The 12,777-nt window shown below is 43.1% G+C and overlaps 1 protein-coding gene across 1 annotated transcript in view; it reads right to left on the bottom strand.

The window, feature by feature from the left end:
- The window catches only part of MYRFL (myelin regulatory factor-like), a 150,646-nt gene that overhangs the window by 57,036 nt on the left and 80,833 nt on the right, over positions 1–12,777 (bottom strand). The window contains exons 8-10 of the mRNA XM_021091985.1: positions 11,170–11,246; positions 8,486–8,596; positions 6,691–6,781 (exon numbers count right to left, since the gene is read on the bottom strand). Coding sequence (XP_020947644.1) covers positions 6,691–6,781; positions 8,486–8,596; positions 11,170–11,246 — 279 coding nt within the window. The remainder of the gene's footprint in view (positions 1–6,690; positions 6,782–8,485; positions 8,597–11,169; positions 11,247–12,777) is intronic.

Raw genomic sequence — 12,777 nt, 5'->3', positions numbered from 1 at the left:
TGATGATTTGTCTTTTTAGGGCTACACCTGCAGCATATGTAGGTTTCAGGCTAGGGGTTGAATCGGAGCTGTAGCCACTGGTCTGCTCCACAACCATAGCAATGCCAGATCTGAGCCATATCTGCAACCTACACCACAACTCACGGCAATGCCCGATCCTTAACCCACTGAGCAAGGTCAGGGATCGAATATCTGTCCTCCTGGATACTAGTCAGATTCATTTCTGCTGAGCCATGATGGGAACTCCTGATTATTAAATAAGGATCCTAACTCTGACTTTTGTGGCATGGCCTAGAAGTAAGCCCGGCCAAATGCAATCTTCAAAGAAAATCCAAGTAAATCTATAAGACGGGAGAAAGTTCTCGAGATTCTACTGTTACATAGAATTTTTTTGCTGAAGCATTTTCCACTGTTCTGCCTTCCCTTCTCCTCACTTCCCAGTAGCCGCTGAATATATTTCCACATTATCTTTAAGCAGAGACCTATGAATCCATCAAAATCCTCACAACAAAATGAATTTTTTTAAAATTATGACTTATTCTCTACCTACTCTCTCGGTATCATTTGAATGTTTTTAACCATAGGCATGTGTTAGCAGTTTAAAATAATAATTAAAAGAGATCTCTGGAGTGCCTGTTGTGCTCAGCGGGTTAAGAACCCAACATAATGTCCATGAGAATGCGGGATCAATCTCTGGCCTCACTCAGTGTGTTAAGGATTCAGCATTGCCGCAGCTGTGTCTTAGGTCACAGATACCACTTAGACCCTGCGTTGCTGTGGCTATAGCGCAGATCTGCAGCTGCAGCTCTGATTCACCCCCAAGACTGGGAACATAAAGTTTCCATAAAGCCGGAAAAAGAAAAAAAGAAAGAGAGAGCGTGTGATATCAAAATTTAGTTCTAAGTTTGGGTTCGGTTGAAAAACTTTGAGGGGTGTTCAACTTCCTGTTTCATTCCCACCTGTCTGAACCCTGAGCTGCCAGGAGGACTCAACCATTGACATTGGGTGGACAAAAGCAGGGAAAGAAAATAAAGTACCAACTTTGAACATTGTTTTGTATGAATTCACTTGAACAAAGAGCTTTTCTGCAAAGTCTCTAGAGCCCCCTTGGTTGTGAATGGCAAATTGGCTTTGACTCAAATCTTTTAATAGCGAGCAATCAACTAAATCCGAAGGTATGCCATATAAAATGCTGTTGCATGTTCCTCTACTCTGAACATAATGAGCCACTTCAAGGAAACAAAATAGGACAGTGATGGATTTTCTTTTTCTTAATGAGCTTCAGGATAAATATTGTTGTGTTGGTAACTTGATAGTCCTGGAATAACTTGGGGGGACAAGGACAGCAATCTCACTTGGCTTTCCTCTAATGAAAACTCAAATCCCTGAAACATGTTCAAATCATTGTGGAAAGGGCCAGAGATCTACAGCATTTTAAATATATAGCCCTAGGGAGTTCCAGTCGGGGCTCAGCAGAAATGAAACCAACTAGTATCCATGAGGTTGTGGGTTCGGTCCCAGACCTCGCTCAGTGGGTCAAGGATCTGGCGTTGCTGTGAGCTGTGGTGTAGGCTGGGAACCTCTGTATGCCTCAGGTGTGGCCCTAAAAAAGCCATATATATATATATATATATATATATATATATCCCTAAAGTGGAGTCCTCATCACTAATGGGAAATGTTATTATAAAATCTGTGAACTTTCTTCCCTTCTCTGGTATCCAGAGTCTTAATGTGTCAAAGCAAACCAAAACAGAATCACAGAAAAACATTCTGGAATCACAAAATCATGATCAGATGTGGTCCAAAAATGGCTGATTGATAACAAACCTCACAATGAATGTTTCGAAAATGCTTTTCTTATTTATCCCACAACCTCATGTATTTAGGGAAGACTGAAACATTTTAGTCTATGTTATGATGCAAACTGGCTATGTGACTTTGGGATTTAACTTTTCTGTTATCAGTTTTCTCCTCTGAAGAGTAAAGATAATAATGTCTTCTTTACCGGCCTCCCAGGGTTGTGTGCTTTTAACACTTTGTTAAAACGAGGATGAATAGTCTCAACTCATCCTCAGGACACTCTGATGTGCATAGTAACCACGGTTCCACCTATAATCAATTAATCTGCTCTCCTTAGTGACACACCTGCAGAGCCGCACAATTCCGAGGGAATGCTGTTCACAAAGAATACAATGCAAATGGCGCCCCCTGCAGACACTTGGAAGAGGAAGCATCATTAGCAGTAATTTGAGGCCATTCAAGTTTGGAAAGGAAAGCTGAAATGTCTTTGCTTCACCAATGCTTGGGCTTCGAAACAGCAGCCAAAGAGCAAAACAGGAATGCTTGAGCTGAGGAAGACAGGTCATAAGAAGTCCATGTTTGTACCTTTTGAAAGGACTATGGAAAAACAGGCCTAGAAATACTATCCACCAGTGCTCCTCAAAGCGGGGTCTGCAGGCCAGCCGTATCAGCATCTCCTGGAAGCTTGTTGGAAATGCATATTCTCAGGGATCTCGGACCTACTGAATCAGAAATTGAGGAGGTGGGACCCAGGTATATGTGTTTCTATAAACTCTCTGGGGGCTTCTTATTCTCAATAAAGTTTAAGGACGACTTCTTTAGGCCATTCACTACCTCCCTACTACTATAAAAGGGGTCACAAGTTACCCCTTCTATGCTTAATAGGTTTTATTGAATCCCACCTGCAAAGTGAAACAGACACTTTGGGTAAATAAAAATTCAGTGGAACTCCAGAAAAGCTGTGTGTGTGTGTATGTGTAGTTTGAGTGTGTGTTGGGGGACGACAGTGAGGTTTGTGGTCAGAAATGGGCAAGAGCCAGTAAAACAGAGATGGTACCTGTAATGGCCCTGTTCTCCCCTATCCCTTTCCATCCTTGCAACTGCCTTGTTTCTCTCATCCTTCCCAACCCTGGGTGTTGGTTTCCCACCTCCAGGCACTGTGGTTGCAGAGCAATAAAGGGGGACTTATTTGGGGGGGGGGAATGTGCTCATTTCTATTCTTCTGGAATAATTTATTTGTTTTCAGAATTAGGAAACCTTGGTGTGTCTTTGAAAGGCAGACAAAAGTAACCATCCCTCCTGCTTGCAGCACAATCTTTCAAGCCGGGTTTAATTATGTATTTTAGAAGAAAAGTAGAGCTGAAGGAAAGCCTAGTCATTAACAAGGAGAATCTGAAAGAACTCTGCTGGGGAATGCTCCCCAAAACAAAGAGCTAGGAAATCAATCTCTTCTTTGGAGTAAACTTTAATTTCCATTAAATTGGTTGATTTATAGTAGGAGACCAGAATATATTTCCAAAGCTGTTCCCCCCCCCCTTTATTTTTGTCTTTTTGCCTTTTCTAGGGCCACTCCCGTGGCATATGGAGATTCCCAGGCTAGGGGTCCAATCAGAGCTGTAGCCGCCGGCCTACACCAGAGCCACAGCAACACCAGGTCAGAGCTGTGGCTGCAACCTACACCACAGCTCATGGCAATCCGGATCTTCGACCCACTGAGCAAGGCCAGGGATCGAACCTGCAACCTCATGATTCCTAGTCGGATTCGTTAACCACTGAGCCACGACGGGAACTCCCTTCCCCATTTTTTTTTTAGTGCCACACCCAAGGCTTATGAAAGTTCCCAGGCTAGGGGTCAAATCAGAGTTATAGCTGCTGGCCTACACCACAGCCACAGCAACACAGGATCTGAGCAGTGTCTGAACCTACACCACAGCTCATGGCAATGGTGGATCCTGAACCCACTGAGGGAGGCCAGGGATCGAATCCACATCCACGTGGATACTAGTCTGATTCATTTCCACTGAGCCACAATGGGAACTCCTCCAAAGCTATTTTGATTGACAACTCAGATGAACATTTGCTGGATCCTGCCCACCATTCTCTCTTCAAGGAGAATTCTGACAACCCCTCCTAGAAGCCTGAAATTCATCTACTCCAACCTTCCTACAATCACCCTTATGTTAATGTCTGCTCTGGGGAGAAAAGACTCTTAGGTCTCAAAATGAATCTGGACTTGCTAAATGCAATTTGCAGGTCTTCCTGTAATGTGGTCAGGTCTTGTAATGTCTTTAGTTGTCAAATTTTTCTTCCTTCATTCTGGAACTCAAACTAACAGACCCAGGCCATGGTCTAACAGGGCACACCTGGATTTTTGGTAGAATGTAAACTGGTCTGCCTTCTGCTCAATAGAAGATGCATATACCTGTTTAGTGCCCCCTAGATCCTCAGGGCAAGTACTGTATTCTGGGGACACAATGATTCAAACAAAATCGTCAATTTTTTTTTTTTTTTTTTTTTTTTGCTTTGATTTAGGGCTGCGCTCGAAGCATATGGAGGTTCCCAGGCTAGGGGTCCAATCGGAGCTACAGCTGCTGGCCTACACCACAGCCACTGCTCCGAGGGATCTGACCTTCGTCTGCGACCTACACCACAGCTCATGGCAACACCAGATCCTTAACCCACTGAGCAAGGCCAGGGATCAACCCCCCGTCCTCATGGTTCCTGGTCGGGTTCGTTGACCGCTGAGCCACCACGGGAACTCCCTCAAAATGTCATTTCTTAAATTCTGTTTTTCTCTTGGGTGGTTTAATCGTTTTATGATTAAATGAATTGAAAAGTCTGCATTCATTGTCACTCTGTGTTTGGGGGTTAGAATGAAATAATTTCAATAAGATATTTCCAGTTTGAGGGGAAGATGTTATTACTATTATTTTTCTTCTCATTATTTTTATGGTAACCCTTGTGTTACCCAACACACATATAGCATAGGACGTTCTCTTTAACCAAAAATTTTGGCAAGAAGAAAGCCATTGAATCTGAAATACAATCTTTTTTTTTTTTAATTAAAACGTAGTGAATAATATGACACCTCATCTATACTAAGTATAATGTATTTGCTTAGTATTCATACTGGATATGAGTTGCAAAAACCTTTGACTTCTCAAAGTCATCATTATGAGTTCAATTATAATTGTGCTTTGGGTATGAGAAGGTGCCCATTAAGAGAGCTGTGGTAGTAGAAGGTTAGGCGGGGTCTCCCTCTCACTTTGCTGCTCTATAGACTCGCCTGGCAGCCAAAACATAGCTTTGCAGGAGCCGTTGGCAGGAAATGGAGAACCCTCAACACCAGGTAAATTATTTAAAATATGCAGGTGACCAGCAGACTGCCTGACTCAAGCATGAATTCCACAGCCCAGAGTGGCACTTTCATGATATCCAGTCTATGCTAACTCTGAAAAGAAAGGCACCGTCTTTTATTCCTCCTTTGAGGAATCAGAAACAATAAGCCCCTTAGGTCTGCAGACCGGGTTACATCAGATTAGCTAGTGCCGCGAAGCAATCCCGGGTTACATCACATGAGGTTCACCACCCTGAACCTCGGGAACCTTGGCTCATGACCAGAAGGGGCCCTAGCTGCCTTTGTCCCAGAGGAGCCTCTGTTGCCACAGCTTAGATCAGGCCCCACAAAAATACAGCCCGGGGACGTGCATGCTGGCAGGCACAGAGCTGGCCCCCAACCCTGAACAGCTGAACAGTTGAATATTACATGTTTTAGCTCATTTCCATCGTGACTTTACTTCCATGACAATTTAGAGACACAGTTTCAGGAGCTCCACTAATAGCTGGCTAATTATTTTTCATTGCCTCAAAGAATTACACAGAGGGCCCTTTGTTTCAGAGCAGCTCAAGGAAGCAAAGGTAGACTCACTTCCCCAAACAGGCAGATCTTGTCCCCAGTCCTAAGTGTAACAGCTGTGTAAGTGGATGTGCCCATTTGAAAGGACCATTTTTCCTCACCTCCTGTGCCCTTTGAAAGAACCGTAGCAAAACAGCCCCTCCCAGGGCTGCCAGGCTGGTGGTTACCTGTTACCTCATACCCCTGGCACCTGTGGTGGCCAGCATGGCCTCACACAGCTGCAGCTGCAGCTGCCAACAGCCTTATGTTTTCGTGGCTGCCAAGACACCCGTCAGCAGCTGTGACCAATCATTCATTCAGCAAAACATGCTGAGCCATTACTATGTGCTGGGCAGTGGCCCAGATGTCCCTGGGGTCACCCATCCTTTGAGCGCGTGGAAAGCCTTCCTATCTCTTTTCCTACCCTGTAGGCTTTGGGGTCAGGGGAAACTGGGTTATAACCCAATCTCCATCATTTACAAGCTTTGTGCTCACAGATGCCTTTCCCTCTTAAGCCTTAGTCCTTCTGGGTATGAAAAATGTAACGTAAATGCAAAACTATGTAAAATGATGTCATCTAGAAATTATTTAGCCCAGGGCCTACAATATACTGTAAAACCCAGGATTTTTCAAATGTGGCACTATTGGCACTTGGGCAGGGGGGGATAATTATTTATTGTGGGGGCTGTCCTGTGCATAAGGCATTGAGCAGCATCCCTGGCCTTTACCCACTAGATGCCAGCAGCACCTCCCGTTGTAGCAACAAAAAATGTTTGCAGACATTGCCAAATGACCTTTGGCAGACAAAAGTTCTTCCAGTTGAGGACCACTGCGTAAAAACTAAAATAAGAGTATTTGCTATTACAATCATTATCTTTATTGTCATCGGCAGCTGAGAAACTGCATGCTTCATGTGCTCCATTGAATATGCAAAGTCTACCTACAGGGGAAAAAAGTATGTGGGTCCAGAAAAGTCAAAGAACTGAGCTTACCCTTACAATGATCCGTTCGGAGATGTGGGCAGACAACAGGTAGAACTGGTCTTGGTTAGCAGCATACAGTCCGACCACCAACATGAAGTATCTAGTTCAGAAACAGTAGACCAATGCCAACACATCAGGAAACAGAGACATAATTTGTGTAATCAAATGATCAATTGTGAATTTACCCAGATGGGTTTGTGTATTTAAAGTCTGCATGTTTAAAGATTTTCTCTTCTGCTCTATGTTGTCCCTCCTTTGAAACCAGATGTGAATGGATCCACTCGCTCTTGTTCTGGGTCTGCCCTTTGTCCAGTTTGAGGGACGTGTAAGCAGTTTTGCAGGCTCAAAGCAGCCTTCACTGGGCATGCATCCTGCTGGAGGCGTGGGCTCAGCCCATCTGTGCTGGCCTGGTCAGGTTTTACCCTGCTGCATTCTTAGGCCCTCAGCACAGCATGGCTCACACACTTGCACAACAAAAAGCCACCTGAGAGGTCCCTTTGTCCAGAGCCACCACCCAAGCCACACATCCCAGGCCTTAATGGATGGTGACCCAGTCACACAGGCATCTTCCTGAACTGATCTGCCCTTGGCTGTGTAACCTGTACCTTTCACGTCCTCCAGTCATGACTTTAGCCAAAGACCAGAACCCTCCCTTCTAACTGTTATTAAGGCAATCTTTCTCACTGTTATTCTAATTGCATCTTCGTGTGTACCATTGATGAGACATTTTAAAGATGAGATCATTTCTTAAAAATAAAAAATAAAAGTTTTATCAGAAAAACTTTTGCTTTAAGACTGCATGGAAAAATAAACTTCACCCACTTCTTCTCTTGTCCCTGGAGAACAAGAGTTCTTCCCTGTATCTACAGTTTGTCAGTAATAGTAATAATTGCCATGGGGGTTCCCAGGCTAGGAGTCGAATCAGAGATGTAGCTGTCAGCCTACGCCACAGCCATAGCAGCACCAGATCTGAACTGTGTCTGTGACCCATACCACAGCTCAGAGCCGTAATTTCATTTAGAACCCCCAAACAACCTTATTAGACTAAGATATGAATACTGTTCCCACTTTACAGAAGAGGAAAATGAGTCACAGAGAGATTAAATTTCACGCTCCAGGTCACCCAGCTAGTAAATGGCAGGATCCAATATGCAAACCCAATTCTGTCCAACTCCAAAACCTCTGTTCTAAAGGCAAGGGTTCTTAAGCTTGAGCATGCATCAAGTCACCTGGGGGCTTCTTAAAATATAGATTGTGGGGCCCCACCCTGAGTTGTTGATCCAGTACGTTTTCAGTGAGGCCAGAAAACTTGCATGTCTAATACAGTCCAGATGATCTCATCTCTGCTAGTCCTGGGACCACATTAGGAGAACCACAGGTACAAATCATTAATGCAAATTTATTTTCTTTTTTAATCAAAAAAGACTACCACAGGGCTCCAGGATTCAGGACGTTAAACTAGTGGCCAGCACACAGAATTTGAGAAACGCAGTCAATCCCCAATGCTCAGCCAGGAAATGAGACGTGAACATAGGATCCCTCTAGAGGATCACAGAGAGAAACAAGACAAGCCGACTAGGGGGCTGGGCAGGAGAGAAGGAATCGCAGGGAGTGAGGACGAGGAAAAGATGTCTAAGGGTAAAGATGTGTCAATGAAGGGAAGAGTCAGAGAAGGGAGGAAAGCGGCTGAAGGAGGCCCAGTTTGCTGGCTGGGGGGCCTCTGGAGGGCCCTGGGACTCCCACCCCCGCACCCCGCCCCCAGTAACGTAGCCAGCCAGCCTGGGTATGCTCGCCACATCAGTACCTCTGGTCAGGATTTGGCTTTCCCTTCTTTCTCATGTTATTTGCTGTGGTTTCACTGAAGTGTAATCGGCCCAGCGTGACTTTGGTGACCTGGTCGGCCAGCAGGTCGATTCTAAAACAAACAGCAAAAATACCAAGAGAAGAGTTCCCATCGTGGCGCAGTGGTTAACAAATCCAACTAGGAACCATGAGGTTGCAGGTTCGATCCCTGGCCTTGCTCAGTGGGTTAAGGATCCGTTGATGCCGTGAGCTGTGGTGTAGGTTGCAGATGTGGCTCGGATCCCGAGTTGCTGTGGCTCTGGTGTAGGCCAGTGGCTCCAGCTCCGATTCCACCCCTAGTCTGGGAACCTCCATATGCCTTGGGAAGTGGCCCTAGAAAAGGCAAACACACACACACACACACACACACACACACACAATACCGTGAGACTGTAACAGAACATAGAGTCTTTGATCATATCTGATTCATTCTTTGACTCTCAAATATGTTCAGTCCTGTTAGGTGGAAATTGCCCAAAATGAAACACAAAGTTGCAAGACAAAAATAGCTGGAGAAAAGGTTAAATTGTACCTACAATGTGTATCTTCCCTGTTTCTTACTCTATCAGGAATCTGTGCTAAAAATAGCAACTACTCCTTTCCGTATATAACTAGCTGCTCTTTAAGGTGCCTGGAGCCTGAGTTCCCTCTGCTCAGTGGTCCCTGCCACTCTGTTGGTCCATAAACCTGCTAGAGATCTCATTGCTCCTGTCTCTCTCTGTCTCCTTCTTCTCTCACCGATTCTAACACGTTCCTAATTCTCATCACACTGTGGAGGACACTGATTTTTTTTTTTTTTTTTTTTTTTTTTTTTTTTTTTTTGTCTTTTTGCCTTTTCTAGGGCTACTCCTACAGCATACGGAGGTTCCCAGGCTAGGGGTCGAATCAGAGCTGTAGCCACCGGCCTGCGCCACAGCCACAGCAACGCCAGATCCGAGCCGCGTCTGCGACCTACACCACAGCTCATGGCAACACCAGATCCTTAACCCACTGAGCCAGGGATCGAACCTGCAACCTCATCGTTCCTAGTCAGATTTGTTAACCACTGCTCCACAACGGGAACTCCGACACTGATCTTTAATAAACTACCTACAGCCTGGTCAGGAATGGCTGCCAGGGAATAATTCTTGAATGACGAGAAATTGCTCATTCAGCAGGAGCTCAAGCCTGGAGTTTCTGACTCATAAGGGCCACATGTTCCTACGTAGGGGTTCTTTGACCTCAACAACCTATTTCACTCGTTGCAGTGGCACCCACCTCCTAACTGAAGCAGTTCCACTTGCTCTCATTTGCATCTCCTTCACCTATTTGCCCTCTCCTGGCCTGGCTGTGGCAGGCGGCTTGCTCCTAAGAAAGGCCGCACACAGCTTCCCAGCAAAGGAGAGCCTGATGTACCAGGCAAGGTCATCTGCTTGGTCTGTACGCATGGCACCTGCTTGAGCTCCAGGCTGAGTTCCTGCCTTGTCAGACCATCCTCTTCCCCTCCCCCAAGTGAGATTCCCAGCCAAATCAGTGGAAAAGCAAACTCCACATTCCATTCATTCTACAGGGCAAACTTTTTTTTTTTTAATTTTTAAAAAGTAAAGTATAATTGATTTACCACGTTGTGCCAATTTCTGCTGTACAGCAAAGCGACTCAGTTATGCACATACATTCTTGTTTTTCTCTCTCTTTTTTTTTTTTTTTTTTTTTTTTTTTTTAGAGCTGCACCTCTGGCATATGGAAGTTCTCAGGCCAGGGGTCAAATTGGAGCTGCCACTGCTGACCACAGCCACAGCACCACAGGATCCGAGCCACATCTGCAACCTGTGCCACAGCTTGCGGCAACGCCAGATCCTTAATCTACTGAGCAAAGCCAGGGATCGAACTCGCATCCTCGTGGATACTAGGCGGGTTCTTAACCCGCTGAACCACAATGGGAACACCTATCCTTTTTCATATTCTTTTCCATCATGATCTATCTCAAGAGATTGGATATAGTTCCCTGTGCTACACAGCAGGACCTTGTTTATTCATTCTAAATGTAGTAGTTTGCATTTACAGACCCCAAACAGATCACTCCCCCCCTGCCTCACTCCTGCCTTGGCAAGCACAAGTCTGTTCTCTAGGAGTCTGTTTCTCTTTGGTAGATAGGTTCATTTGTGCCATATTTTAGATTTCACATATAAGTGACAGTGGTATCGATTTGGATAATTCCAGTTCTGTATACTTTCTCTTTTGGAACCCATTAGCCCATCTATCAAAATTGCTTTACAAAATAAGAAAAAAATGAATTGTAAGCACAGCATGGATCTGGAACCTTGAAATCAATTCAGTCATGCCAATTTAAATGAAAATTTAAAAGAAAGCTCTAACTATAATCTATCTTGAGGAACCAAAGTTGTTAGCAAGGTTTCAATAATAAATGATCATACAAACAGTGATGACTTTAAAAATGCAGCTTTTTTAAGAAAAAAATTTCTAATTATTTCAATTGCTTTTTGTAATTATTTAATTACTTTTGTTGAAAACATATGTTCATAATATTAGCATACTACTCCTAATTTAGTTTCCACAGTGGAATGCATTTTAAATAAGCAAAATAAATTTGGAACTAGGTCTTTTCCCCCAAGCAGTCATAAAGGAATTCCAAAAAGAAATTCTTACTTAACAGGATTGAAAATCTTTTTGCTTCTATCTGCTTGAGACTGTTCAATAGCAATTATTTGATTGGTGGCTTCTACCTGTGTGGAACAACAAAAATAGTAATGATTTAATAACTAATTTATTTCTTAACTAAAATGTTCATTAGTAAATAATTTCCAAATACTTAAAATATTTCCCAAGGCATCATGTAAGGCATTTGGCCGGAGGGGCAAATCCCTGAAAGGATGTATAAAACAAGGGCTCTGGCCTTAAAGCAGTGCGCTCTTGGTAAGAAAAAGAAACAAATATCTTTTAAAACTGACAAGACAACAGGGTATTTCATGTAAACAGTGAATATAAAGTTGGTTACTAAAACACAAGAGCAAGGCAGCTCAAGGATATGTGCACTCGCTCACTCACTCATTCATTCATTCATTCTATAAATATGTGTTGAGCACCTGCTATACACCAGGCACGGTGGTAGGCACTAGAGATGAGAAGAGGACAAAATTAATAGAAATCTATTAATCCATAATTAATAGATATGTATTAATCCAAAATTAATAGAAATATAAGCCAAGGCTTATATTCTAATAAGAAGAAACAATAATAAACAAAGTAAATAAAATATAGGAATGGCATTTATTCAGTAGTTGCTACAAATTCTTCCTGTTAGTAGCAAAGAGTGGCAAGAACATGGTGAGATCTGCCCTATCATATATGGCTTGTAGGTATTTGCAGAGTTGTCATCTTTCTGGAAAGCAGCTGGGCCACTGACATCAACAGTTTTAATACTGATCATGTATTCGATGTGTAACCTCCTTTCTGGAATTTATTCTCATGCAAAGACAGATATACCTGGATGTTTACGGCGGTTTTATTAACAACAATGAAAAATTGGAAATAAACCAAACTTATTATACAAGGAATTAATATAGTACCTCAATAGAATGGAAAATCATATTATCATTGTAAATACTATTTTATAGCCTTTAGTAATAGCACATAATGCTATTTTTGCAATATAATATTAATAACATGACTCATTTTAATAGCAGAAAAAAATGAGGAAAAATTAGGCTCCCAAGTGGTGAATCCCAAATAAGAATGGATTTTATCTCTTCTTCATACTTTTCTATTATGTTCCATAATGTTCACAATGGACTCACATTACTTCCGTAGGCAGAAAATACATTTCATTGTTTTTGTTTGTTTGTTGTTTATATTTGTTTTATTTTGGTTTGGTTTGGTTTGGGTTAGTTTTATTTGAGAGCTTGGTTTGGAGTAAGAGTAGCTATGCATTCAGCAGTCACTTTGGGAGACTCAGTGCCTGAGCCCAGGTTAATGATTGGGAAAAAAAAATACACATATAATAGAGGTTCTTCACCCTAAGGGGCTGGATCTGAGGTAATGATTTAATAAATACTTACTGACCACTCAGAAATCACCCCATCTGCATTCTCATCCCAGCTCTATCATTTACTATCTTAGATGAACCATGTAACTTTACTGGGCCTCAGTTTCCCTTCTGTTAAATTGGAAAAGAGGGGGCACTGACCAGATTAGTGGTTCCTTGGCTTGTTGAAGTTAGAGACCTCTTTAAGGATTTGGGGAAAACTACCAACCTAC

Source organism: Sus scrofa, chromosome 5, assembly GCF_000003025.6.
Source record: "Sus scrofa isolate TJ Tabasco breed Duroc chromosome 5, Sscrofa11.1, whole genome shotgun sequence".
NCBI classification, from domain to species: domain Eukaryota; kingdom Metazoa; phylum Chordata; class Mammalia; order Artiodactyla; family Suidae; genus Sus; species Sus scrofa.
This window is presented reverse-complemented; position numbering and strand designations above follow the sequence as displayed.